The sequence below is a fragment of the Tauraco erythrolophus genome, chromosome 16 (assembly GCF_009769465.1).
Source record: "Tauraco erythrolophus isolate bTauEry1 chromosome 16, bTauEry1.pri, whole genome shotgun sequence".
Classification (NCBI taxonomy): domain Eukaryota; kingdom Metazoa; phylum Chordata; class Aves; order Musophagiformes; family Musophagidae; genus Tauraco; species Tauraco erythrolophus.
The window spans coordinates 648,378-675,183 of NC_141480.1; the positions used below are offsets into that span (position 1 = coordinate 648,378).

Sequence of the window (26,806 nt, forward strand, 5' to 3'; positions counted from 1 at the left end):
TAAAATGAATAAGCAGCCTCTGTTGGTTTATGGTTATTGCCATTTGCAACACTGCAGTTGTATGTGAAACACAAAACACCGAGAAACAATGCTCAGCAGGGACCAGGGTTACGCTCTGTCCTTCTGCTGCCCTCCAGCCGAAGGGAACGCCGCCCCATGTGCGAGCGCTGGGCGCCGCACGCTGCCTCCCGGGGGATGTGCCAGCGCACCCCCCGCCCGGCCTCGCTGCAGATGGCAGAGGAGTTGGAAATAAATTTGTAAGAACAAATATTGTCGTGGGTGTTTGTGAAGCCTCGATCAGGTAATGGTGCTGCTCTAGGCCTGACTCTTGCCAGCACACAGCACTCCCATCCCGTACCGGTGAGCGGTCCATCCAGTCTCACATCCAACTGGAAGCAGCGACCAACACGAAGTGCTCGGCACTGCTGTGAGGCTGCACTGCAGGGAGAGATTTCTTCTTCTCTTGAGGCAAACAGTGCTTGGGTTTGGCATGAAGACAGACAGTGGTACATGTTCCAACTATTGGAACTGTTGGAGCTGCAGATCTTGCTCTCTTCTTGAATCGTACCACATCGTCACATGTGGGAACTGCAGGAAAACCCTTTGCAGCTGGCAGAGGAACTCCATCCGTGGCAGGCAGAGGAGCATCATCCCCGGCCGAGCACCTCAAACCCAGCGTGTCCAGCTCCGGTCTGCTGGCCAAGATGAGTGGGCACCACGGAGAGCAGGGTCCCATTCCAGCAGAGCTCTGCTGCGCTGATACAAGGGCAGGCATGCGGGGGGGCATCAGGAGTGAGGGCTGCTGGCTCTGCATCGCCCATGGACAAACGTGGGATTTTGTCTGTCGGCTGCAGGCGCTGCGGTCTCGTGCACAGGACCCTGCGTTGCAGCTTTTCCAAGGCATAGCCACCAAAGCCCGCTGACCTCATGGGAGACGGTGCTTTTGTGCCAGTGACCCCTTCAGGCTTTGCCTGCCTTTTTCTGTGGAAGGAGATAAAACCACCTCCCCAAACCCACCCGTGTCAGCGGCCAGGGCTCAGGCCGGGCTTCTGCAGAGTTCACCCCCATCAGCCACCTTCGGCAGGGCAGGAAGGTGGAAGAGAGAAACTTGACGTTGGTTTCCTGAAGAGTGGAAAAGATGAGATTTTCCATGGAAATTATTTACATTTTGGGAAGAAAACATCTTTCCAGCACTGCCAAACACCAACACTTGGTAGGAAAAAGGAACCAAGAAGAGAAAAATCTCATGTACTGCATTTACTTCAAAGCGTTTGGAACAGGAAGCAATTAGTTTAATGTTTAGTTCTAATTAACTCATTTTGTCTGTTAATTTGTGCTAACAGCAAACACATGCACTTGGCTTAGCGACCCTGAACGTACACTGCTGGAAAAAAAAAGCCAACAGTGGGTGAGACTCAGGGCAGCCCTGCTCTGCACCAGCCCCCGGAGCTCCCGTGGGAAACACGGACCGTGCCGGCGCCAGCACCGCGCTGCCCAGGCGTGCCCCGACGTACGCGCGCCCTCGTGCAGAGCGGGCGGTGGGAACAGCGGGTTCGGGAGGGCAGTTCTCACCCAGCCTCAGCGACAGACTCTCCGGTGTCAAAGGAGGACACGGAGCACAGAGACCTTCGATTGCCTCAGGAGCGGCCGGAAAACTCACAGGACTGGTGCGAACTGCGAGAGCCAGGCTTGTAAAGCAGGAGCAAAACCGTACGGGGGTGATGAGAGAATGGCTGCACAGCAAACCAGAACGTAAACGGCATCGAGAACGAGTTATGGAAATATATTAAAAATAAGAGAAACTCTGAAATGAAATGCATACCTATTCCAACTGGGGAAAGGAGAACAAGCAAAGGGGTGCTGAGAAGTCTGGGATATTCTTTCTTCAGCAGGAAAAAGGGTGATCAGATGGTCTGTGAAATTAATTTTAAGGCGACAGGAGGGCAAGCTGGAATAGATAACTGAGAACTAGGTAGGACAGGTGTGCTCGTGACACCAGGGCTGGCTGGAACACCCCTCTGTGCTTGGATGGATGGGCTGTGTCTTCCTCTGACCATGGTCACAACCTTCACTTCTTCGCCTCTGCTTTAACCCTTTCCTCCCACTTTGTGCCCTTTCAGATCTCACAGCCCGTTCTGCTGCCAGGTTTCCCCCTAAGCCTGGTTTTCCTTCCCGTTGCTGTTTCCTGGGGCTTGCAGTGACCCTTGAGACAATCGCACCCCTCGCTCCGCAGAGCAGAGCACTTGTATTCACTCGCTGAAATTCGTTGCAAAACTTCTGTGGATCTGAGTAACAGTTTGTCTGTTCCCATACTGAGCCAAAGAAATCCTGCTGATTTCCCAACTCTGTTCAGGACATAAACCAGGTCTTTATCTACGCGCACGGAGCAGCCAAGGTGGGTTTTACTGTTCAGGGCTTTGCAGGCCTTCCACGAAAGGAATCTTCAGGCTGAAGTTTTCAGAAAGACGCACACCAGGGTCCCTGTTTTTTAACGTATTCATAAGACGTAGGAAAGACAAGGAGAAGAGCCCTCTGGGGCAGCCGATCCCATCGCTCGCCCGCCCTCCGCTGCTACAGCCCGGGCGGCCGCGGGCACATCTCACATCTGATTGCTTTCCCAGGCTTTGGCTGGTTTCTGTCCACTCCTGGCTGGGTAAGATCCTCTGCAAGGCATCTGTTTCGCTTTATTTAAAGTAGGTTAATTGCAATGGCAGAAACTGGGGAGCTAATTAAAGCTGACGATAAAGACAAGGTGTGCCCGGAGGTAGCTTGCTCCGGGCTGAGGGCACAGGGAGAGGCTTTCCCGGGGGAGCATGCAGTCCCGGGTGCGGGGTGAGGAGGGACCTGGTTTGTTTTGGTGGATTTTTCTCCCGCTAGCATGTCCAGATGCTTTTTCTTAGTGCAAGGCAGCATTATATTTTAGAGGGGTGGTAGTGACAGCGAAATGTTCAGCCAAACATTGCAAATATTGGCACGCTCCCTCGCTGCAGGGCTCAGCGTCCGCCTTTAAATTCCGTTGGAAAAACACTATGAGCAGCTCTACGAAAAACTCAACTAGAGATGGTTGAAAATCGGTGTAGAATATTTGCTGCCCAGTAGCAAAGAGGCAGCAACTATGAAGAAGAAACACCACTGGTGAACGAAAAAGGCTTTTTTTCTCATGGCGCCACGCAATACTGCAGCTGCAGTAGTAGTGCTAAATTAAATAAATACAAGGGAGAGGTGGGTCTTTCATGTTCTCCTATGCAAAAGCCTCTAAAGCTAGTGGGAAGCTGAGTAGGAGGCGGGAATACCGCAGCACATCGAGTTGCCCACCGACACCTTTCGGGCTGTGCACACAGACCAACGGGACGTTTTGCCAAGAGCTGTGAGCCGGGCGCAGGCAGAGCCCACGAGCCCAGACCCGGGTGGGTTTCGGTGCTGAGGAAACACTTTTTCTGTTTTCTTCTCCCTTGTGCCCAGGTGAGGAAACGCAGTGGGTGAACTCCGGGATGCAGAACCAGAAAGTCCCTGGAGACAGGGTGCGGTCTTTGGGCAAGAGACTTCTCTCCCCGGCCACTTGCCAGCAGCAATGGTCATGGCAGATGCACCTCAACGCCTTCGCCCCGTTCTTAGTGCCTCTGAGGCCGATAGGGGAGAAAAGATTTTTTTAAAAACTATTTTTGGCGTTTGGCATCAGCTGTGCTAGGGCAGCCGTCCAACACATCTGAGTCTCCCTCCGTACAAAACAAAGAAGTGAATTAAAAATATGTACATGTGTGTGTGAGGAAGCAATTCAAAGCATCTCTTCGTAGCTGGGAGAGACGCGCACTATAATTATCTTAAATGAGCCAGTTATAACTTCCTCGTTATTGGCAGCGGATTAATGTAAGACCACACACTCATAGCGCTGGTATTTAAAAAAAAAAGACAAGAAAAAGTGGGGGGTCACCAGGGAGAGACATTAAAAATTGTCAAGAAGGGAGGCAAGCCAAGCCAGGGAGCGCAGTAAAGAGGACGGTTGCTGACGGTGCTGTGAACACCCGCAGACCTCGTCCGGGCGACTCTGCTTAGCAGCACCCTGAGGAGCAGCACGGCCCCGCGGTGACGCCGTCTCTGCACGAGCAGACCACCCGCTGCCCGCGACCCCCCGGGGTGCCACCCCCTCAGCGGTTTCCAAGCACGGCTCACCGCAAACGACCGCAGCGCCACGCAGCCGACGGCACCAGGCAGGATCCTGTTGTTCCCAGATGCTCCGACGTCACCAACACCCACTGCTGCGTAGATGGACACATGGGAGGAGCGACAAATTAATCCTCAGAGCAGCTTGTTGCTGTTGATGTCCAGGGGTGCTTCCTCCTGACGTGCCGCGTGCCAAAGGGAGGGCAGCAGGAGCCGTCTCGGCAGGAGCGAGCCCCGGGCGCGCTGCCTGCTGCGCACATCCCCGTCCCGGCACCGCGGCCAACGGCAGCGTTGGACCGGACCCCTCTGAGCCTCGCGGGCACCCCGCTGACCCCGACGGCAGAGGCAGACCGTGGGGCCGAGGAGGCTGCGGGCAGAGGGGTCAGGAACAGCCTCGGGAGGGTTTGGGTCTGCACCCGGCTGCTTTCCCAGCTCTGATTTTCCTAACGCCACACAGGGAACGTCGCTCCTCGCTGCGCCTCGTCCCGCGAAGGCTGATCGCCGCCCCGAGCACGCGGACTCCTCCTGCCCCGGCTGAATGTCTGTGCAGTGAATACCAGGGGCCTGATCCTGATCTGGGATTCATGGGGGTCACCCCACATGCAGGGAGGCACTGCTCCCCGGGCCTCGCGTGGGGGAACCGGCTCAGGCACGGGATGTCTGGGGAGACCCAGTCCCCCGAGCGGGAGCGGCGGTGGCACTGCCAGGGCTGTCCCACCCCGGGAGAAGCCAGATGGCCAAAACAGAGCCGGGTGCTGCGAGTGAGCCGTGACGAGCCAGGCCAGCCCCGGCCACAACTCCTGGAGAGTCCGAGGGGATGGAGATGGTGCCGAGGGGAGATGCGGTCCCCCTCGGTGCGTGGTCCGTGTGGCCCATGTGGGAGGCACCACAGCCCCGTGCTCCACGTGAGCTCTGCCTTCCTCCCCCGCCCCCTGGCACTGCATTATTTGTGCAGAAGAGCTCAATATCCCTGCTGTGCAGAGGCAGTGGTATTCCTGTAGATACACGATTTCTGTAACACATAACAGCCTCCTTGAGAGGAACAATTTATTTCTAGGATAGCGCCAGGAAGAAGAGAAATCCAGCCCTGGATGTCTTCCAGTTTGATTTTTCTCGCACTAGGTACTGTGGGTTCAGTTTGCAAGTGGGTTTTGATTATTTTTTATTTTGGAGCCGCTTGGAGCAGGACTGGCGTCGGTTGGAGGGGACTGGCACACAGGTATGCGGCATGAGGTGGCATCAGGGGTACTGGAGCCAGGATTTGCCAGGACTTGCTCTTCAGGGAAACATATCAAATTGGATCCTGCAAGCCTCTAACTCCATCGTGCTGGCTCTATGCCTGGGTAGCAGGAGTGTAAGTACAGTCTAAATATTAAAGTATAGTGAGGTGCTCGAAAGAACCTCCCACCCAGAAAACTGCCGCTGCAGAGCAAAGAAGGGTCACTACCAAAGGATGGGGGAAGCTCTTCCTACCAACCCCAGCTCCTGTTCTTTAAAGAACTGCATGGTGTGAAGAGGTGGTATGCAGTAGGTGAGGGCACATTTCGTTGCCCAAGATCCACATGTGAGCACTAGAGGAGTACCAGGGTGCCTGAAGAAATGTTGGAGTATCTTTGCTCTTGACTGTGGCCCAGGGTGACCTGTCCATCCATCTCTGCCCAGAGATGCCTGCATCTTCAGTGCAGAGACCCCCAGCGTGCGGGGACATGCTGTTCCACAGCACACATGGAAATATCCAGACTAGCTGATGTCTGCAGGAAACGGAGAGCTCGTGTCCTGGCCCCGCCGTGCAGGTGGGGAGGGCGGCGAGGGCACGATGGGCAGCGGTACCCACGCTCGGGGACGAGTGTTACCGCAGGCTGTGGCTGTGCCGGGCGCTGTACCAACGGCAGCGATTCCTGCCCTGGGGAGCGGGCAAACTAAAGAGACTGAGCAGATGAAGGGGGGTGATGGTGGAAATAGTGTCTCTCCCTGTGTCACCTGTGGGCATGGCACCGGGGGACCGTGAATGGCTCGCCGGAGGCACACGGTGACTCCAGGACAGATGGGAGAGCACAAACCAGGCCACGCTCCTGATGAGCAGTGACTTACACGCCGTGAATGCAGAGCAGGTTATTATCTACCTACTGATGCCAAAGGACATGCTGGCTTTTCATAAAGAGAGATAATCAACGACAACTGCTGTCCCTTTGGATTGCTAACTTTTTGGAAGCCACTTTCAGCATCCTGCCACCGACTGCCCCCACATTTCGATGGGATGAATGAGCCCCACACGTCTCCTTTGTGTGCTCAGCCAGGCAGTTTCAGGGCTCTTTAGGATCCAGTTGGCTGAAAAGAGCTATTTGAATGTAAATTAATTGCCATTACAATTCTGTTTTTCTGCTTTTCGGCAGAGGAGATAACTTCAGCCTTGTCACAGAGAACAAAACCATCAAAAGTGAACTTGTCATTTCAATCTCTTCATATAATTATGTTCTGAGGATTCAGACAGTTGGGTGGTTTCTGCGTTATTTCTCCCAAGGAGGATTGCTTCCAGCTTCCGAGCACCAGCAGACTGTGTGCACCAGGGAGAACCAGGTCAGTTCCCTCCTGCTTCCGTCTGCTGGAGCTCCCCAGACCCGGCGATTCCCTCGCGGGTTCACTGGGACACATGGCCAGTGCTGGTTGTGGCCAACGCTGCGGCCGCCCTGTGCCGCGTGCCAGCACCCCGTCACGGGGGAGCTGGAGATGGAAACTGTACGGACTTAGCTGGGTACGGAAAACGCCGTCTTAAGTTACAGGTACAAGTGGGTGTGATTTACAGACTGGAGAGGTGAAAAGCAACCGGAGGAGCCTGCAGCAGCAGGAGCCCATCGCTGAGGCTGCCGGGGCTGGTTTCTGTGCTGCCACGGCTGCACACCCGCGGCTACTGGCAAGGTGATGGCAGTGAGCGGCACTTACACCCTCTGCCAACACCCCTTCGATGTGCCACCACGTGCAGCGGGGCTTACCTGGCTAACTCACTTCTGAGCTTTGCCTGTTGTCACTCCGGCTTTGGAACGCAGAGGTGAAATGGAAAATGGGGAAGATGCTTAAGGAAAATGCAGAGCAGCTTTAGCAGATGCTGCACCAGCGATGGCTGAGGCACTGCTGCTGGTGCCCAGCCCCGTGGGGAGCACCCGGCTGTGCATTGGCAACGTCCCCACGGCTCTGGAGGAGGACGGTGCCGGATCCAGCTTTGCTTTGCCTGTGTGAAACCACGAGGGAGATTTGGGTGGGCAGGAGTGGGGCCAAGGCGCGTGCAAGGCAGGAGATGGACCTGAGCGTGGCTTTGCTCCTTGGCGCAGGCAGAGCCGTGTGGGCACAGGCAGAGCCGTGTGGGTACAGGCAGAGCTGTGCGAAACCTTTTCACGCCTCTTCCACTCGCGGTTGCAGCCATCAGATGTTTGTGTCTCTGCTGCAGTCAGCAGTCCCGGGCAGTGGTTAAGTTGTGTGTCATGGTTTTAAGCCGCACGGAAAACAACCCGCGTCAGCCCTCGGCGTGCCCGGTCATGACGCTCTGCCTCAGCACCGCGGCTCTCAGAAGTGGCTGTTTACTGTGCAGGGAGGAAACCTGCGTCCCGCTCCCTCCTCCTGCTGCTCCCAAGCTGCCTCCCAGCAGACCGAGTGCCCTCCCTGTGCCGGGAAGGGGAGCGCAAATGCCACCCATCACCCGGTGCTGCCAGCCTGGGCAGCGGTGTTGCTGGCATGTGCGCACAGGGGCTGGGTGCTCCGCAAGCCAGACTGGTGCTGCCCCTGCAGCAGCGGGGTGGCACAATGCCAGTGCCTGTCCTACGCCCCTGCGTCCCTGCGTCCCTGCATCCCTGCATCCCTGCATCCCTGCGCCTCTGCGCCCCTGCATCCCTGCCACTATGCGAAGCCGCTGGGGCCCTGCGCCTTTGATCGCCCAACAACCAGGCTTTAGTTTTCACGTTATTTCGGGGAAGTGCTTAATTAGTGACGGTACGTCTCTCCGTCTCTGCCGCCTCCACTGCGCAGCCGTTCGGGCAGTAAACTAATGGCTGTCTGGAAGCGATGGCCACTGGCCGGGCAAGGGCGGGAGGGACGCCGTCCACATGGCCATGGGCGTCCTCACCCTGCCCAGGCCTGGGGCTGGGGAAGGAGCCACTCTCCCCTTTCCGTATTTCCATTTCCTCGGGGAGACGGACTGGCTCCGTAGCCCAGCCGCAGACGCAGCCCGACGCCGCTCCCAACCGCTCTTTCCTCCCCGCAAAGCCCGCGAGAAGTGTGGGCCCATCGTTGTGCAGCGCCCAAAGCAAATCCTCTTAAGGGGGTCGGGTTGCCAAAGGACAGATGCTCGTCTCTTAAAAACTGCCTCCTAAATAGTGTCCCCTCTCCCAGCATCAAAATGAAAGGGAGGTTCCCCACATCAGGGTATACTCAAATGTCCACTTCAAAACTCATAAGGAAAAGTTTTTCTTAAAAAAAAAAAAAAGTGATGGTTCTTTATCCATTTGCACGGTGGAGTCTTGATGCTAAATGTGGAGTTTGAATGTCTCAGAATTATCAAGAGCAGAACAAAGTCCAGCGTTTAAGAGCAAACACCGCGGTTTTCCTCGTGAGAAGGGCAGAGGAGAGACAAAGGAGTGCAAGGCAGGGTTTGGGCAGCAGGGAACGCCAGCATGTGAACGTGTGAACGTGTGAACGTGTGAACATGCCTCCTCCTCTCCATCCTTCCAGAGGGGAGAACTACGAGCTCAGGCCAGCCACCAACTTTGTGGACCAGGGCCGGTGGAGCCACCAGTGGGGAGACTGCGAGACGAGCAGAGCTCTCAGACTTTCAGCCTCCTCGCTGACCACGATGCTTAGGAGGTGAACACGCACGCTGAGAAACGCCGCTGTTCTATTCCTGACGTGCCATCTGAGCCTGACTCATTGCCGTGGTAACAAATTAAAACACTTTCATGTGTTTGCAGCTCGGTACCTAATTTTGTAAAACCAGGGAAACTGGCTCCTGCTGTTGGCCGAGGTGGTCCGTTGGCTTTCCCCTGCACCGCAGGATCGCCTGGCAGTGGCCTTGTGCCCCTTCTCGAGCCATGGCAGAGCTGCCGGTGCTTGGCCGTGCAGTTGGCAGGGGTGCTCTGGGCAGTGGCGTGTGGCGGGGAGGGTCGCTAGCAGCAGGAGCCAGCACTGGTGCGACCCATGGGGAGACAGCTGGAGCCCCTCCGCAGCAAAAGAGTGATAAATACCACGTGTCTTTTCCAGGCACCGATAACGGGTCAGCTGGGAATTGCCGTGCCCGTTGCCGTTTGCTGGGTACCCGAGCAAGGAGCCTTGTGCACCCCTGGAAAGTGCAGAGGGGGGTTTGCCAGTGTCTGAAACAGACTTTAACAGCTGTGGGATGATCCCGCGCCCACACCAGCCCTCTGCCAAGCCGCCCGTCACGTCATCCTGTCCCGGCTGGAGTGTGACAGTGCCGCTTCGCGTTCACAGCGCAACCGGGTGTTCCGTCCTTCATCCCACCAAAATGGTATTTTCTGTTTAAGCTTTCCACAGGGAACCTGACACAACCCTCAGCCCCTGGCTCGGAGGCTGTGGTCCTGCCTCCTGCCCCGCTCCAACAGAGAGGAATGAGTGGCTCGACCTCCTGGTGTGCGTAACGGCGACTCGCTCCTGGCTGCGGCGACGCTCCCAGCGGCTGCAAAGCCGCCTGCTGCTGCGCTCCGCGATCCGTTGTGTCACACACGCAGCGTTAGGGGCGCGTGCGGTCAGGCAATCTGTATCCAGGTGACTTCACTCTCTTTGCTAAAGATGACAGTGCTAAAACTACGTGCAAAGGAGAAAAAAGGCACAGACACTGTCCTGTACCAGGCGCAAGCCAGCACTGCGCAACCAGTTCCTTGGGTCGCGCTCAGCGTTTTTTACAATGAGACAAACCCCGTCTCATGCTGAAAAACGCGGCTGTGGAGGAGAACTGGGGCAAGCCCTTTCTCCCAGAAGGTCACAAGGCCACACAGAAGTTTTAGCCAAAAAAAGTGGTCCCATTTCCAGCTGAGGGACCCTGTGGCACAAGCGGCCACCACCCAGAGCAGTGGCTGGGCGAGAGGATGCTCCCCTTCTCCGGCGGAAAAGGAGCCGGCACCACCTCCTGAGGCAGAGCCAACGTGCCTGTGCGGAGCCCCCGGGTCTGTAACGTCTGTTCTGCACTTGTCCAGGCCCAGGTGATACGACTCACGTTCTGAGGTCGTTACTATGACTGCACAGGAACTGGTGGGGTTTTTGGGAGGCGGCGGGGAGGGTGGTTTGCACAGTGAGTGGGTCAGAAAACGTCTTTGCCTCTGCTGGGTGCAAATATGAAGGTTGCTTTGAGTAAGAGGTTGCTTCAAAAAGATCCATCAATCCAAGTCCTGTCTCTCAAATTCAGCGAGGAGTTGGAGATGTTTCTGGAGGAGAAGAAAATACCAAGACGCAGGCACTATATATAGACGTCCGTGTGAAGGTGGCGACGTTGGAGTGCAGTGTATTTTTATCCCAATAGAGGTGTTATCTGTCTATCTCCCGTGAAATGCTGGAGGGGGGTGTTACATGCAAAGAGAAAATAGCCAGAGTCACAGATAAGTTTGTGTGGTCTGTGTTTTCCAAAGCCAAGCTGTCATACTCGGAATTTTTCTCCTCTGGCTCACTGCCCTGTGTTTGTTGCGTGACAAAGATCATCATCCGAGTAGCTGTTTAGTGGCCTGGACGGATTTTTGCTGTGTGTAGGGTGCAGTTTAGGTCTGCCACTCATCAGAGAAGCATGAGAGTTTTGTGTGTACCTCAGCACACACCACCTGTCTGTTCTCCCACCAGCACCAAAGCCGTGTTTAGCTCGCACTGGGGCTGAAGCCAGATAAGAAGGACGCTTCAGCTTAAGACGTAACCACATCTGGCACATGCCAGGGGCGGTTTCTAAGAGTTCAAAGGCTTCAGCGTAAATTATTTACGCATTCACCTCCTAGCAAATCCTTTTATTCTTGAATTCCAGACGGTTTATTATGTGGAGATCCTGAAAATCCAAAGTCTTGTCCTCTCCGCACAGATGTTAAGGATCTTAAACCTGGCCAGATGTCCTGGGAGCAGCTACCGGGCAGTGCCCGTGGCCTCCGTGCAGCGCTGCCCGAGTGGCTGCTACCAGGGTGGCGGCTCAGGAGCCATCCGGTCCCTCATGGGCACAGCCTGGGCATAGAACGTGCGTACGTGCCCACGGGCACAAGCCTAGAATGTGCCCACCCCACGTCAGTATGCAGGAAGGGGATTCGAAAGTGATTTAAATGGTAGCAAATAAGAAGGAGTGTGAGATGGGCTGTAACTAGAATACTCCGTTTTTTAAGGACTGGCTCTGTGAAATTCCTGGCTGCAAACTGAGTATTGTATTAGTGCTCACTCAGCAGCTCTGCTGGGGCCGGCTCACGCTTGCCTCTCGGAGCGATACGAGTTCTTGGCTTGCTTGGTGATGAGAGATTCACTTTACTTTTTTGGCTTCATAGATGCTCGTGAGGATGAAGAGCAAAAAGCTGGCACGGAAACATCTCTGCCGAGAAGAGAAACTTTGATCAAACTTGCGAATTTCTCAGCTCCACGGAGTAAAGGGTGTTTATTTATAGAAGGGCTTCCTTGGTAAAAACAAAGCGCGTCCTGTATCCTGCTTTTGATGGCGTATCTGGCTGCAGTGCAGCACGGTGCATGTTAATTTTATTTGCTTTGTAGCACTAAGTGGTGTGTAGTATTAGCAGCAATTAGCAGTCTATGCAGAGCGGGGCAGCCTTTCTTTGGAGAGCACGCGCCCTTGCGCTGCAGCTGCAAACGAATGCTGCATCCAAGAGTACCCCGGGAAGCGGCTGCGGGGCGATGGCCTGCGGCGGGGCAGCACTGTGTGATAGCTGTTCTTGCTGCAGCTCTCGACAAAAAGCATCTGCTCTGTGGTTCAAACCATTTGGAGGCCTCTGCTCGCCTGGGTCACTGCGGGTGAATACCCTGAAACTCAACGACAAGCCATCCTTGTTACTGCCTCGTCTCTTTGCACCGCACAGGCCCTTCCGGGGGAGCCCTCGCTGCTGCCCTGTGAAGCGCTGCTACGACTGGGTGCCAGTTCAGGGGGGGTCCGCGTGCATTCATATCCCACTGGAGCATCTGAAGTCCCATCTGCGTGTATTTAAAGCCACCAAGAAGTGGCTAATCCATTGCATTCTTTACCTTGCAGTCAGGGATCCTAAAGTGTTTTATAATTAATTAACTCATTAAGCCTAAGAGCATTTTGGTGTAAGGTGTTTTACATCCCTTCGCCAGAGAGGCACAGGGAAGCAGAGGGCTGTCCGGGTGCTGCGCCCCGGCGCTGCGGGAGCCGCTCCGCAGCCACAGCCCTTTTCCCGGCGCTCGCTGCCCTTGCCGATTCCCAGGAGTTTGGTCTTGAAATGCTTTCGGGAGCTGCAGACTGATGGATGTTGCCATTATGTAATAGCAACGACAAGTTCCTACCTGTCCTGAGAACTAGTAAAAGAAACGTGAAACGGGAGAGACAGAAGGAAAACAGACAACCATACTTGTGCTTTTTTATCTGGGGCTGGGGGAGCCCAGCTGGAAAAACTACAAACTGGATGAAAACTGAAAGCGGCTGAAAACTGTCGCTGTCCCATGGTCCATACCTGGCACGAATGGCATCAGCAGCTGCCCTGGAGCGCGGGAGTGCAGCAAGGGGCCTGGCTGCCCGCCGCTCTGCGGCTCGCAGGAGCTGCCAGCCCCGCGCAGAGCCGGGCCACCCGCAGCGGGGGCTGCCGAGCCACACGGTCACTGCGGAGGGGCCGCGGGCAGCCCCAGGACCGCACTCGCCCCCGCCCTGCTCTGCCGTCGCACCGCCACCGCTCACCTCGCGGGTGCTGCCGACGGGCAATCGCTCCTGGCCGGGCTGCGTCGCCCACCCGCCCCGGGTGCCCCGGCACCGCCGGAGCAGCATCGCTCAGCGCCTTTGGTGGGGACTGAGCTACGTCTCCTCTGAGCTGAAGCGCAGTTCGTGGCCGCAGAGGTGCATGCGGGAGGAGCGGATGGTCTCCTCCAGGCCGGCTGCCCTGCCGTGCCCCCTGGCCCGGGCACTGCCTCTGTGCATGGGCAGCTGGCCCGATGTGCTGCCAGGCCATGCGGGGCTGCCAGGAAAGACCCGGTTCACGCGTCTCAGGGCCACTCTGCCTTGCTTTCCAGTGGGAAAACCTGAAAAGGAGCTCCTGGGAGAAACTGAGGCTTATGTGTGATCCGCCCAAGGTGACCGATCGACGGCACGGAGATTCCCCGGGATACGCACACCAGCTCGTACCCACTGGCCACAGGGCTCCGCTGCAGCCCTGGGCAGCGCCCGCACGCCCGTACCTCCGCACCAGGCAGGCGAGAGAACCTGTCCCACGTCTGCCTGGAAGCTCAGAGCTCTGCAATTCTAAGAAATGCGCTGATATTTAACAGCTGTTTGAGTCAAGCTTGTGAATGTTATGGGAAGGTTCGTAGAGACATTGTGCAGAATAGTTCAGGTGGGAGAAATGGGAATCCAGGAATATAACGCAGGAAGGTGAAGCCACAGGTCAGTACTCCAAATTCAGTCTGAGCCAGGCGCCTTTAACAGGTCTAATACCATGTCCTCATCATTTAAGAAAATGACAGAAACAATTTAGAATTCTAAAATTAGCCCAGTAAATCATCCCTAGATTAAGTTAGTAAGTAAGTCGGGTTTAATATTTTTCATTAGTGAACCTCAAATTGTTTTTCCGGGGACATAAGCATCATGACACTCTCTCCTTCCTTTTCAGTGGCAGGGAAACTGGGGGGCAGCGACAGGAAATACCTTTATCCACCTCTAACAGTTACAGCTTTGCCATTACTGCTTTAATTGCTATCAGTTAAAAAGCAGTATATTGCCTGAAAGTTGAAGCGCCTGAAATGCCCCCCCAAAAGTCAGGAAGCACCTGCAAACTCCTCGGGAAAACAGCAGCTGTGAAGTTTTTGTAAGATAAGGGCAAGCTGGTTTTGTCTCAGCCTGACAGTCAATGCAGTTACTGTTGTGATGAACTCGAAATAATCAAATATCACACGGAAATAGCAGCCAGATTTGCAAACAAAATGATCTCTCGCACTTCAAACGTTTCTGCAGTACTGCTACCAGGAAAGTTTCACAGCTCTCGGCACACAAGAATAAAGCTTTCTATGCTGACGGACAGAGTAAAGAACGTGGACCCTCCTTACCCCTTCCATGTGGATCCTGGGATTTGTCGCCAGCCGGTGCTGATGAAGCTGCAGCCCCCTGGGGACTCTCCTGATGGAGGCAGGGGACGACAGCACCCCCGGCCTCTGGATCGAGCCAAATCTGGGAACGTTCTGTCCACACCTGACGCCATCCAGGAGGCGGATGAGGAGCAGGTTGGAGGGCAGCTGCTCGATGCTGCAGAGGACGAGGGTCCTGCACTCGGGGCACCTGAGCTCCTTCTGGGATTTCAGGATCCTCTGCAGACAGGGCTTGCAGAAAGTGTGCTGGCAAGGCAGCACCTTCGCCGTGGCGTCGAGCTTTTCAAAGCACACAGGACACTCCAGCAGGTCCAGGAGAGCTAAATCATCCATTGTCAGGGCAGAGCTCCGTCCCGAGCGGAGCCGGAGCTCTCCGCGTGCCACATCCACCGGAGCGGGCTGAGACGCCTTCCTGCGCCCGTGAGAGCCGCACCACAATCCCGGCTCTGACAGCTATCCTGCACGGAGGGAGAGGGAGGAGGGAAAGCTGGAGTGTGTGATACATCCCACCTACATTGCAGAGCAGTGCCTCACAGCCCATTTGCAAACGTCGGCTTTGCGCTCCCGTCCAAGTTTGACGTGAGTCACTGTGACTCAGTACGGCGAGGGGCCGGCTCGGGCTGACGCCGCGCCGCAGCCACGGCTCCTGCTCGCCGGGCGGACCGACAGACCCCGCCGCCCTGACGGGGCGAGCGGGCCCCCACGCTGGGCACACAGACAGACCCCACCGCTCCGACGGGGCGAGCGGACCCCCGCGCCAGGCACACAGACAGACCCCACCGCTCCGACGGGGCGAGCGGACCCCCTGCGCCGGGCAGACAGACAGACCCCACCACTCCGACGGGGCGAGCGGACCCCCTGCGCCGGGCAGACAGACAGACCCCACCGCTCCGACGGGGCGAGCGGGCCCCTGCGCTGCCCGAGCCGTGCCAGCTGCAGCGGGACAGGCGTGCTCAGCCCCGCTCCGGCTGTGTGCGAAGGTGTCATTAGTGCTCCCCGCTCTGTGGATCATGACTGACACGATAGTGAAAAATCTCCCAGCTCAGGAGATGAGAGCCCCCGATAAACACCAGACTGGACCTGTTTACGCTCGGCTCTGGCTGCAAGCAGCCGCTCGCCGCGCACACCCCTCGCACACCCACCCGCCGCCTCGCTTTTCCCATCGATCCCGACTAAGCTCGCTCTCTGCCCGCTTTGACAGTTCTATAAAAAGTCCTTCAGACACAACCGCTCTCCAGAGGTACCTGGCAGAGACACAAGGCGTCCGCGGTGCCGTCCGTGCCCGCCTGGGCTGCCTCAGCCTCTGAAGCAACCCGAGACGATTATTCCTCCCACAGCCTGAAGTCACTCAACCTGTTCAGCTCCCCCGGCGCTGCGCGCTGGCTGAGACGGAAGCGCACATCCACGGCAGGGCTCAAGTCAGGACTTGCGGAGCGCAGACGGGCTGCCCTGTGCCCGCCGCGTGCCGGAGCGGCCAAGGGAGCCTTCGTGCCGGGAGCTGGCGCGGCGGCTGCTGAGACGGGCAGTGTGTGCCGGACCCGATCTGGCCTCAGCTTTCGGCGCCCGGTGCTCGAAACGGGGAGCGACCGCTCCAGCTGCCTGTCCCTACGGATGCTCAGTGAAAGAGCAGCGTGTCCGCGGGACAAGAGGGGAAACCCGAAAAGCGTGTGTTTGTTAGCAGGGCCGGGGCTGACCCCCTGCGCGACTTTCAGCGCCGTCACCACGGGCTCCAGCAGCTGCCGGCCGGTCCTGCTCCCGCGCTGGTGGGGCAGTGGGCTCTGTGCGGGGGCGAGACGGCCGCCATGGGTGCCGAGTGCCCAGGTCCCCGCGCTGCTCCCCGCGGGAAGCGTGCCCGCGCGCTGCAGCGCGAGCCAAGCCCAACAGCAGCAGCGTGTGGTTTGATGCGGGCACCTTGTCAGCGCAGCGAGGCACTGGCCGTGGCGGGGGGAGGCCGGGGGGCATTTCATGGGATCTGTGATTTGCATTCACTTTATCGGCTGAATTCCCACCTCGAGGGCTGCCTTACACACACACTGATGTGTTGCCTGACGAGCGAGCAGTAGATGTGAAGATCCAGGACAGTTTTCCTTACTCTGCCGTATCTCAGTCCTGGGTTTACAACCTACAAGTAGAGGAGAAGATTGTAAATCTGAAGGAATGGTTTCTACTTGATCCTCTCAGAGGTAACGCCATCAGACTGCACACACATCCCTTTTCTCAGGAGGACACGTTCAGAAGTATAGAGTGGAAATGGTTAATGTGGGGCTTTTTTTCAAAAGTTCTTCCCCACAGATAGTGATTTTGTCAAGACAAAGTTTTTTCCTTTTCTTTTTTCTTTTCTTTTTTTTTAAATGGTGGCCATTTGACTAAATTAAAATGTTGACAGACATCTTCAGCATAATGCAAGAAACCAACAACCTCACTCTGTTTCATCTCAAGTTTCCTTTTATTTTGGTATTTCTTTGTAGTCTGTTGTATGTTGATTTGTGCTTGGCTGACTGAGCGCACACTTTTAATAGAACGATGTCGCAAATAACATCATCTCATCTACTGGAGTTGTTAAATGCAATGTGTGACAACCTACATTGAAAACAAAGGTTTTGAAGGTTTTTCTTTTTTACATATTCTTCCCTATTTGTGCTCTGATTCACACTCATGTTTTCATCCGATTAGACAGGAAAGAGAGTTATGAAATACCTTGCAGTGGGCAGGTGGTGGAAATGAAGCTGACCGCTGGTTTTGTGTGCGCCCGTCAGTGCCAATCTCGGATCAAATCTGTTCTCTGAGTACTTCCTCAGTTTTTCCTAAACTTTAAGGCCATTCTGCTTTAGTTGGGCTATCAGAACAACGGCGGGACTGAAACTCTGCTGGGGAGACGCACGTGCGTTTTGCAGCCCACAGTTCCTGGTGAATTCCCAAGGGAAACCATCTCAAGGGAAGCCATCCCAAGGGAAGTCAGCGGCTGCTGCCAACGTGCCCGGCTGCCTCGCAGGGCACCTCGGGAGATGGGACACCGCGGGAGGTGGGGCACATGCGGGTCAAGGGATCCAGCAGTGCTGAGTGCACTCGGAGGCTCCGGGGAAATTGGGGGGCCGGGAGGGCCCGAGGCAGCAGGGAGCCGGTGGGCACCTGGGAGCCGCGTCTTCCGCTCCTCCATGAGCGCGGGGCCGTGGGACGCGCGGCCGGAGCATGCCGCCCGGTCCTGCCGCTCTGGGCAGCCTTTGGCCCCGCAGCCCAGAGCGGCTCCAGCCCCGCAGGGCCCCGGGCCGTGCCGGCTGCGGGTCGCCCCAGCAGAACAGGGGCTTTTTCCAACCAGGAGTTGCTGAGCTGCCTGGTACAGAGAGGCTCTGATCTTGATTGCAGTCTCCGGCCTCTGCTGCAATATAAAAGCTGCTGATGCGAACACTTTGCATTTATATAACACTTTACATCTTCAAAGCACTTTCCAAATGCTAATTCATCTGCGGAACACCCCTCAGGGTAAGCATCACCCCCACTTTACATGGAGAAAACCAGGAGACGAGGCCACGCAGCATATCAATGTCCAATTTGGGATCAGATGAGAGGCTTTCCTGGTTCTCCACTTCAAACACAGACCATCCCGTTGAACTTCATTATCTTCCACCAGCTCTCCCTTGCAATGTGTCTCCTAATTGGGGTTAAAAAATAAAGGCAGAGCTAGAAAGCTGCTAGTCCTTCCCTTTCATTTAAAAAGTCTCTGTTTGATGTTGCTGTTGTAATTAACTCCAGGCTGGACACAGCGAGGTGCTGGGTCTGGGGACGCTGCTCCTGGGGCAGAACTGCTGCTGCAGAGGGCTCCTGCCCGGGCACAGCTGTGTGTCACCCGCTGCCACCCCAGTCCCGTTTGTCCACAGCAGCCCTCTTTGCCAGTGGAGGGATGGATGCCTTTACCAAAGGGATGAAACCTCTGCAATAGAGTCTTTTCATCGAAGTGTTTTATCAGGAAGCTGGAAATTGGGAAATAATGTTGAGAGCAGGAATAGTTCTGCTCTGATGTGCCCGTCTTTGCCTCAGTGCCACGTGGCTGCACACACGTGTCTCTCCAGGGAGCTGCATCCTTCGGCTTCTCCCACCTCCAAAGCCGACTCAGAAAACAGCTCAAATGGATCCCAAACCAACTGGCAAATACGCTTTGTCCCCATCGTCCCGCCGGAGCTGTGCTGTCCAGCGAGGGCTTCTGCCCACCGGGGCAGCGGCAACGCCGGGCAGGCTGAGTGAGCACCTCGCCCGCGTGCCCCTCCAAGCAGAAAGCTTCCTGGTGTCAGCGCACGGCGCGCGATCGGGAACAAACTCTGCGGTTCCTGAGGGCACGGAGAGTTTGCGGTGGCATTCCTGCTGCCGACGTCCGGGGCTCGGCAAGACGTGCCGTGGCCAGAAGCACGAGGTTTGTTTTCTCGGGGCTGCCATGGCAAGTGCCTTTGAGAGCCTCCCCCACCGCCCCGCTCCCAACCTTTCTCCACTTGGCTTCTCTGGGAGAAAATCGGACAGATTTCTGTGTTTACCGGAGCGTTCACGGCTCCTCCTCCCGCTTTAACCACCAGCTCATGGCTGTGAGTTTCCAACACATAAAGCACTGGTGAAAAAAGTGTTGCCTTTTACCAGCTCTGAATTTCACGTATTTTAACATTGTTGGCTGCTGCCAGTTCTGGCAGTTATGAGACACCAACACATGAACCAGCTTTGCATTCTGTACCTTTAGAGCACAAAGAACTCCACGAAGTCGGATATAATCACTCCTGTTTAAAAAGGGGGAGCACCAGAGGTGGGGGATGCTTCAAGGGCATAAAAGCAACAGTGGCAGTGGGGGAGGGGAAGGGAGCCCACATCAAACCACCTCCGCCATCAGCTCTGCCCCGCGCATGGCCTGACCCGCTGCCATGATCCTTACAACTGAAAACTGATTTCCTCGCTCTCCCCGTGCCTGCCTGGGCAGAGTTACCAGAAGATGTGGCATCCTGGCAAGGAATGGGAAGCTCCACTCATTTCACACATACCACACAGCTCCGATATTGGAGGGTAACGAAACGTGGGGAAACTGCTCGTGACAGCCCTGCTGGTGGGAAGAGTTGGCCCTTAGAGCCAAAGTCGTTTTTAAGCGTCTGCTCTGTCGAACCAAAGGGGTTTCCTTTGGCCCAGCAGCAGGACGACTCTCACGGAGCTCTGCGACCGTCAGGCTCCTGGCTGGAAGTACGGAGGCTTCGGCACACCGGTGGCTCCACTCTTCCTCGGGACTCACTCCGGTGGGGCTCCTGCATGCCCAGGATGCCATGTCCCCGGGCCGTCTGCCCGCACGCCAGCTGCAGCAGCACCGACGGCCCGTGCAGGTCTGGCAGGGGGCTCCCGAGAAGCCCCCGTTGGCAGCGGCAGTGGGGCGGCTCGAGTGTCGGGGTCCCTCTGGGCTCTCTGCTCAAAATAACAACGGGGAATAGTGTGAGCAGGTGAGAGGAGCTTCTCTCCGCTACCCCTCGCCTCGTGTGCTCTGGAGCCATCCTCCTCGCCCCATCCTTCACCCTACCGTGCAGCCCAGCGCCCAGGCGGCTGACTGTGTGGGCATCAGGGACCCTGTGCCCTCCATGAGCACCGCAGGGGCACCGGGCTGCGGGTGAACGAACGCTCCAGCAGTGCTGCAGACGGGGAGAGGGTGTGCAGGGGAGGGCACGGGCATGGCAGCGTGTCCCGGGGGTTATAAACAGCCTCTGCTCCTCTGCATCCCGCGAGAGGATGCCACGTGTCACCTCCTCCAGCAAAGAGGGACCTTTCAGGCTGTTTTTAGCTCCTGGAGGGCAGGGAGAGGGGGTGCCACTTAGGAGCTGCTACAAATTATAGATCTGGAGCTAACAGCTTGTCCTCCTACCCACCCACAGACACAACGCCTGGTGCTGCCACTGAAGGGGGGAACGGCAGGTCCTGCCTGTGCCTCTGGACCCCGAGGGGGGGGATGGGAGCGGGGTCCCCCCGGCTCGAGGTCGCTCGCTCTGCGGCTCGGCTCCCTGCGGACGGATGGCACACGCCATCGCCGCGGCCAGCGGCTGCGCGCAGCTGCCGCGGCGGGTTCTGCGCACACGGTCTGATGCTAATTTGGAGAAGCTGCGCGTTGAGTAAATACATTGTGCTTACTTGAAGACATAATTAGGCCAGCGTGGATCTGCGGGGACGTGCGCAGCACAGGGACCTGCAGCCAGCAGAGCAAAAGCCTCCCTGAAATTCTCCATCTCTCACACCAACGCCTGGTCCCGGTCAGGCAGCCGGCAGCCCCCACCTCCCCACTCCCACCGCCCCTCTTGCCCCCCTGGAGGGGCACGCAGCAGGGACAAGCCCGGAGCAGCTGGATATCAAGTCTTTCTTTGCCCTTTTTCCGTTTTGTGAGGTATGCACCAGCTGGTGGATAAAGGCTGAACGCAGGGAAGCTGTCCCCACTCCCGTAAGAAGAGTGGTTTAGAGAGCTGCTCGTTAACCTCATGGAGAGCTGAATGCAGCACTGCCCACGACAGCCTTGTGCAGTCTTGCTGTTGGGTAACACGAAGCAGCTGGAGCAGAGTGAGGTCTATCCAGAAATAGAGAAGTATTTTTAAATGAAATTTATTCACTGATTTTCCTTAAGAGAGATTGTTATGTGTTTGTTGAAGTGTCATTAGAAGTAGCTGCTGGTGGAGATGGCTGAGCAGCAGTTAGCGGACGGACACCAGCCTCCCTGCACCCAGGGAGGTGACCCGGACCTCCTCCTCCTCTTCCTCCTCCTCCTGCTGCTGCTTGATCTCTGCACCAAGGGCTGATGTGGCAGCCCAGGAGGGGAATGGGGGTGATTAAAGCTGACACCAGCCTTGCAAGGTTTTGAGCCCGACCCAGAACAGGCTTTGGCATCTCTGAGTCAGCAGCTGTGAGGTCTGGGCTTGGGCACCGAGTCCCAGGGGGTGCTGCTGGCAGGCAACAGGGTGGCATGGCCACCCCTCCCGAGGATGGGTGCCCTCAACACCGTGTGTGTGGGCGACGGGGCTTCAACAGCAGGAGACGCGAGCTGTTCGGAGGCTGCTGCGTGGGCTGGCGCTGGAGTGGAAACTCCTTCTGGGCAGGGAGGGCACTGGGCAGCCCTTGTTCAAGGGACTGCAGCATGGGTGCTGAGCTGCCTGCGAGGCCGCGGCCCCTCCAGCAGACGCTGCCCCAGCTGCCCCGCACTGAATCGGGCCAGGCTGCCGTGGTTGCTGCTGCTGCCGGCAGCCTCTGCTCCACGTCCTGCCCTGTGTTGTCTTCCTCTGCTTTCTACTACGTTCATCCTTTTTCCCCGCAGCGCGGTGTGGACCACAGAACACCAGGCACTAAATCCCACTGCCCTGGGATTTGCCCAATAAGGGCTGAATCTGCAGGAGTGCAATTCTCATTTTTTAAGACAAGAAGAAATAAGGGTTTCCAAGCAGCAACAGACCCGGGCACCAGCCTAACGGGCCTCTGACAGTTGCTTTGAGTGTTTCTCAGCTGTTGTTCACACGGGTCTGACCACAGCAAACGTCAGGCTTCGGTTCCCTAATTAAACACAGATGCAACTAACAACACTGCTCGCGACGATACATCACCTTTTAGTGCTCCCAGGTGCTGCTGCAGCCCAGAGCAGGGCCCGTGGCTCAGCTGGTGAGGCCAACCAGGTTATAAATACTGCTGCTCCAGGAGCCCTGGCTACAGGAATGGAGGGGACAGCCGTGGTACCGGAGGGAGAGTGTGGAAGGGGTAAGTCTCTAATGGACTGCTGCAGATGGACCTCTGCTTTAGGGGATTAAGGGGCAGTTGGTTCAGCTGTTTGCTGCTGCTTTGTTTGATCGTGTAGTGATTCGGGGCTGGCGGTTTGAGTTTGCTGCTGTAAGAGCTCCTGCTCGCAGAGCAGTGCTCCGGTGGGAGGAGGGTGGGAGAGGGGAATGCAGGCTGCTCATGAGCCCGGTGAAGAAGAGTGTGGTGGAAAGGCACAGTGGGGTTGGAGTCCTGATGGTAGAGCTGCTCCATGCTGGCAGACCAGTTTCCATGGCTGCAGGTGTCTGGGAGCTGCATCTCAGCTGTGGTATAGCTCGGTGCTCCTTACGTGCTCGCCCCTGCTGGGGGGGGGGGGTATGTCCGAGAGCTGCCAGTGCTGCCCGGCCGCAGCCGCCGTGTTCCTGAGGTGTTCCCAGGGCAGTGCTGCCTTCGTGCCACCACTGCTGTGCCCCTTCTGTTCTCTGCCCAGCACACACATGTTCTGAGCTCCAGTTTCGGGCTGTGCTGCTCCCGGGAGGAGCCGAGGGAGGTTTCCCTCCGCAGGTAAAACTCAGCTCTCGGGACTTTCCCTCTTTGAAGCGCTTTTTCCTGTTTTTTTTTTGTTTCTTTGTGACTTCAAGATTTTTGTGCTTACTTAGGACTCTTGCCTGCCCATGTAAGAGTCTCGAGGGCTGAGGTGGGTGCTCGGTGTGGCGGCTTTCGGCAGGCAGTGCCGCTCCCGGGGGTGCCGGGCGTCCTCCGCTCCCGCTGACTTCAGCCGCCAGGAATGCACGGCCGGCCCTGCCCTGCGTGCCAGGCGAGACGGCAGCGGGAGACCTGAGCTTGGCTTCCCAGAAAAAGGGAGTTTTGGGAACTCGCAGTGTCTGCGAAGGTCTGTATGTGCCGCTCCAGGTCTGTCTGTGCACCCCTGTAACTTGTGAATCCAGTTCAGCGGAGAGGAAGAGCATCCAGAATTCTAAATATCCTGTGACTTTTGTGAAAACAGGAGTCTGAGCACAAAAGGAGGAAACTGTGCCAGTCCCTTCATGAGGGAGATGATGCAACATGATCTCACACCTTGTTCCGCATCTCATCAGATGCTCATGACTCCCCACAGGAGAGGTGTCACCTGTGCCCAAACAGGAGAGGACGTTTGCATCTGAACAGGCAGCAGAGAATCCAACCACGAGCTCTGTCCATATGAAGTAGGCTTTCTCCAGCTGCTCTGTGCATAAACCCACTCCTTACCACAGCACCACTGGCTTTGCTCCTGCTGTCTCCCAGACCCTCGGCCCACAGCGGGCACACTGACAGCAGGTTTCAGCCCTCTGCAACAAGACATGGCACTGCCAATGCCACAAGCAATGCCACTGTCTTCCTCACCATTAAGTCTTGCAACTAGTCAGTGACTCCTTCCCTTCTTTCTCTTTGTGCATCTAAGAAGTGTGTAAATGCTGGGAGCTTTTCCTAGCACATATCCAGAAGGTAACCTTTTCCTTAGGTTAGCAGCTCTGTTTGTGACTCCGTGCAGAATCTTTTATCTCCTGCTTTTACTTGCTGGCCTCTTTGGCGTGCACACAGCTGGCTCCAAGTCCTTTAAATTATGAGCTAAAATTATCTTCTTGACCTGCTGATCTGAACCCTTCTGCTCACTGCTCCCACACTGAAGCAAGTTTAATGCTTGCGTCCTTGCTTTCGAGCTTCTACCTTGCTCCTTTGCTTCCTTCCTTCCTGCCTGACCTGCCCTCTTATACGTGACCTCCAGCCCTTCTTTGTGGCCCCTGATGCTGGCTCAGGCCCCTTTTTGTCCCTTCTCCAGCAGTCCCCCACAGACCTTACTGTAAGACACTGTGCTCAGCATACCATGAGCAGTGGGGCAGGACTGGAGCATCTGGGCACTGCTGCAGCTGAACCCAAAATGCTCTTCCCCACCTCAATTCCTTGCCTGTCCCGTGTGTTCCTGGGGAGGAGGACCGTAGTGCTCTAAGGAAGCAAAACACAACAAAACATTTTTCAGCAAAACTTGCAGGCAGGATCTTGCCTTCCAAGTGCTGCAGTCCAGTTCACTGCAGCTTCTCTTTCTGGCCTGCTTCGTGCACACCCGACTTTGTTGCAATAGGTCTAAACCAACGTCTTACACTCCTTAGGGCAAGGACTGTCCCTCTTTGTTCTGCAAAGCCTCCAGCACGCTTCCAACAACTGCTTCGCTTTTCCTGACACGGGGAGGAGGGTGAAGAGAGGCCCCGTGCCAGACAGATGTCATTAAAATCCAGTGAGCAGAGGCTGAAGTACCACATGGAGCAGTGACAGCTGAGATCGTGAAACACAACGATTTCACTGCTGTGTGCAAAAAGGTGGTGGGTGTATTTTTAATAAGACGTGGGCAGCAAACCCACGCTGACACCAGCGTGGCATAGATGCTGCCGTGCTGGCAGGGCTGTACAGGAGCCACCGAGCTGCCCGCAGTCGGCCCTCCCTCACCTGCCCTGCCCAGCTCTAGCTCCTGGGGTGCCACCTGTCCCCTGCGCATCGTGCCATGGCTGGAGCAAGGCAGGTACGACGTGGAGACGGCCTCGTAAAACACCGCCTGGAAAGTCCCTGTTTGGGGTATTTAACGTGGAAAGGTTGGTCTGAGTGGCTCAGAACAGCTAAGAAACGCAGAAAGGCTGTTCAGAAATGTTTTCTTTGCAAGATTTATCTGTACAGGGACATGAAAAGTGCATCTGTGAGCATGGAATCCCTCTGCAGCAAACTCGAGCAGCAGCCTCGGCGTGCCGACCGCGGCTTCACGCGGGGAGCGCGTGGCTGCGGGGCTCGGTGCCTCGGCAGAGGGCTGGATCGTGCCCCGGGCACAGCCATGACCTGTGCCCGTGAATGGTGAATCCGGCTGATCGTACCGCGGAGGACGGGATCGTACCGAGGTGGGAACGGCAGTGCTGGGGTAGATCAGTTGTGTTTTGACAGCACCTGTGAGTAACTGTAAGGATGGGAGGTCACTTTGCTTGTCTTGCGAGTGCAGATAGTGCCAGCGGTGCCAGTGCCGTGTTCTCTCATTGCGGCTTTGAACTGTTTCCTGTTTGATTGTTCCCTTAATCAAAAGCAAACAATCTCCAATTAAAGTGTCTTACAGAGCGTGATTTGTGTCAAATTCAGACTGCTGGTGGACCTTTGAGGCAGCGGCGATACTGAGGCCTGATTCACACGGGACTGAGAAGGGAATGGAGTGGATCAACCTTCTCCAGTACATGCAGTAAGAGCTGAGTTTGATTCATGCAAATCAAAGTTTTCATATAATGTGAGATGCTCCTGTTAGAGATAGGGTGGGAGACTGACATGAGCATTGTAATAGTGTTTTGGAAATGAGAAGGGCGTATCTGTGGCTGTATGTTTACCCAGGCGTGTTCACACACGTTCTCTTGGTGGAATGTACGTCTTTTCCATGCACTTACGATGAGGCTTCCAGCAGCCCAAGGCACCTGCAGGAGCAGTGTCTGTCGCAGCAGCAACCACTGTCTACACGTGGAGACTGCTCGGTTGGTCGCAAGGTCTGTATTGTGCATTATTAGTATACAGCCTTCTAAACTGCCACCCTAGTACTTCATGAACACGCTTTTAATAAATTAATCTATTGAGAATGTTAAGCTTTACAAGCGCTGGTTCTGAATTAAAAGAAGATAGTCTTGGCAGGACATAGGCAGAAAGCTTAGCTTAGGTCCCACTCACTGAAACTGCTTTTAATAGTGGAAGTTTACTGAAATAGAGGTTTTAACCCCTGTTGTGGGTACTTGACACCAGCGGGTATCAGGAGATGTTTAAAGCCCAGGCAGCAGTTACCTGTTGATGCATTTCGTGCTAAGTGTACTCTTCATTTTTTCCCTTGAAAGGAACAACGAGCCCCAGGTGCTGGGGATGGGCACAGGGAATGAGCCCCTGTCCCAACAGTGACACATATCCCAGTAAGGTACAAGTTCTGGGGTAACTGATGGGGATCCATAACAATGGGCTGTCACAGGAAGGTGACTTGGGCCATTGCTCAGTGCCGTCGGGATGGAGGTTTGTGTGTGTAGGAATTAAAGCCCCCCAGGCAGGTGCTGAGTGAGGCTGGCTGTGACCTCACTTTGCAGAGCCACTGCCTAATGCTGACATCTCTTTTCCAGGGTGCCCTGGTGCCCTGTCCCCTCTGCTCTGCACGCTTGGCTTTGCCTATGGGAAAAGAAAATGACCAAATGGGACCAGCTGTGTGTTCTGAGCTCCTTGGGCACACGTATGGGACTGCAGAGGATTGGGCCTCTGGTGACTCTCAGGAGGTGACCGTCTTCTGAAAATGAAAAGCAAATCCAGAGCAGTCAAAAGGCCCTGAAAGCCAGCAAGAATTACAGATAGGGATGGAAAGCTAAAGAGAGAGAAAATCTTAATTAGATCTTCACCAACCTTTTTGGATTAAAATGAAATGGAGCTTTGTACTCTCAGGGTTTCAGCACAAGAATGGAAGAGGAATTATTCGCATTTGCTGTTTGTGAAGCTGGATTGCTTTTTCTGTGAACTTGTCTTTTTAACTTCTCACCTTGTCAGAAAATTGTGAAAAGCTGCTGGGATGGTGTATTTGGGGTAGTTCTTATCACAGCACATA

General features: G+C 55.9%; 1 protein-coding gene across 1 annotated transcript in view; it reads right to left on the reverse strand.

Moving 5' to 3' along the window:
* The window catches only part of SH3RF2 (SH3 domain containing ring finger 2), a 31,763-nt gene extending 16,991 nt beyond the window's left edge, over positions 1 to 14,772 (reverse strand). Inside the window, exon 1 of the mRNA XM_086621373.1 lies at positions 14,401 to 14,772. Within this exon, the coding sequence (XP_086477499.1) occupies positions 14,401 to 14,772 (372 nt within the window). The remainder of the gene's footprint in view (positions 1 to 14,400) is intronic.
* Positions 14,773 to 26,806: the final 12,034 nt, after the last annotated feature.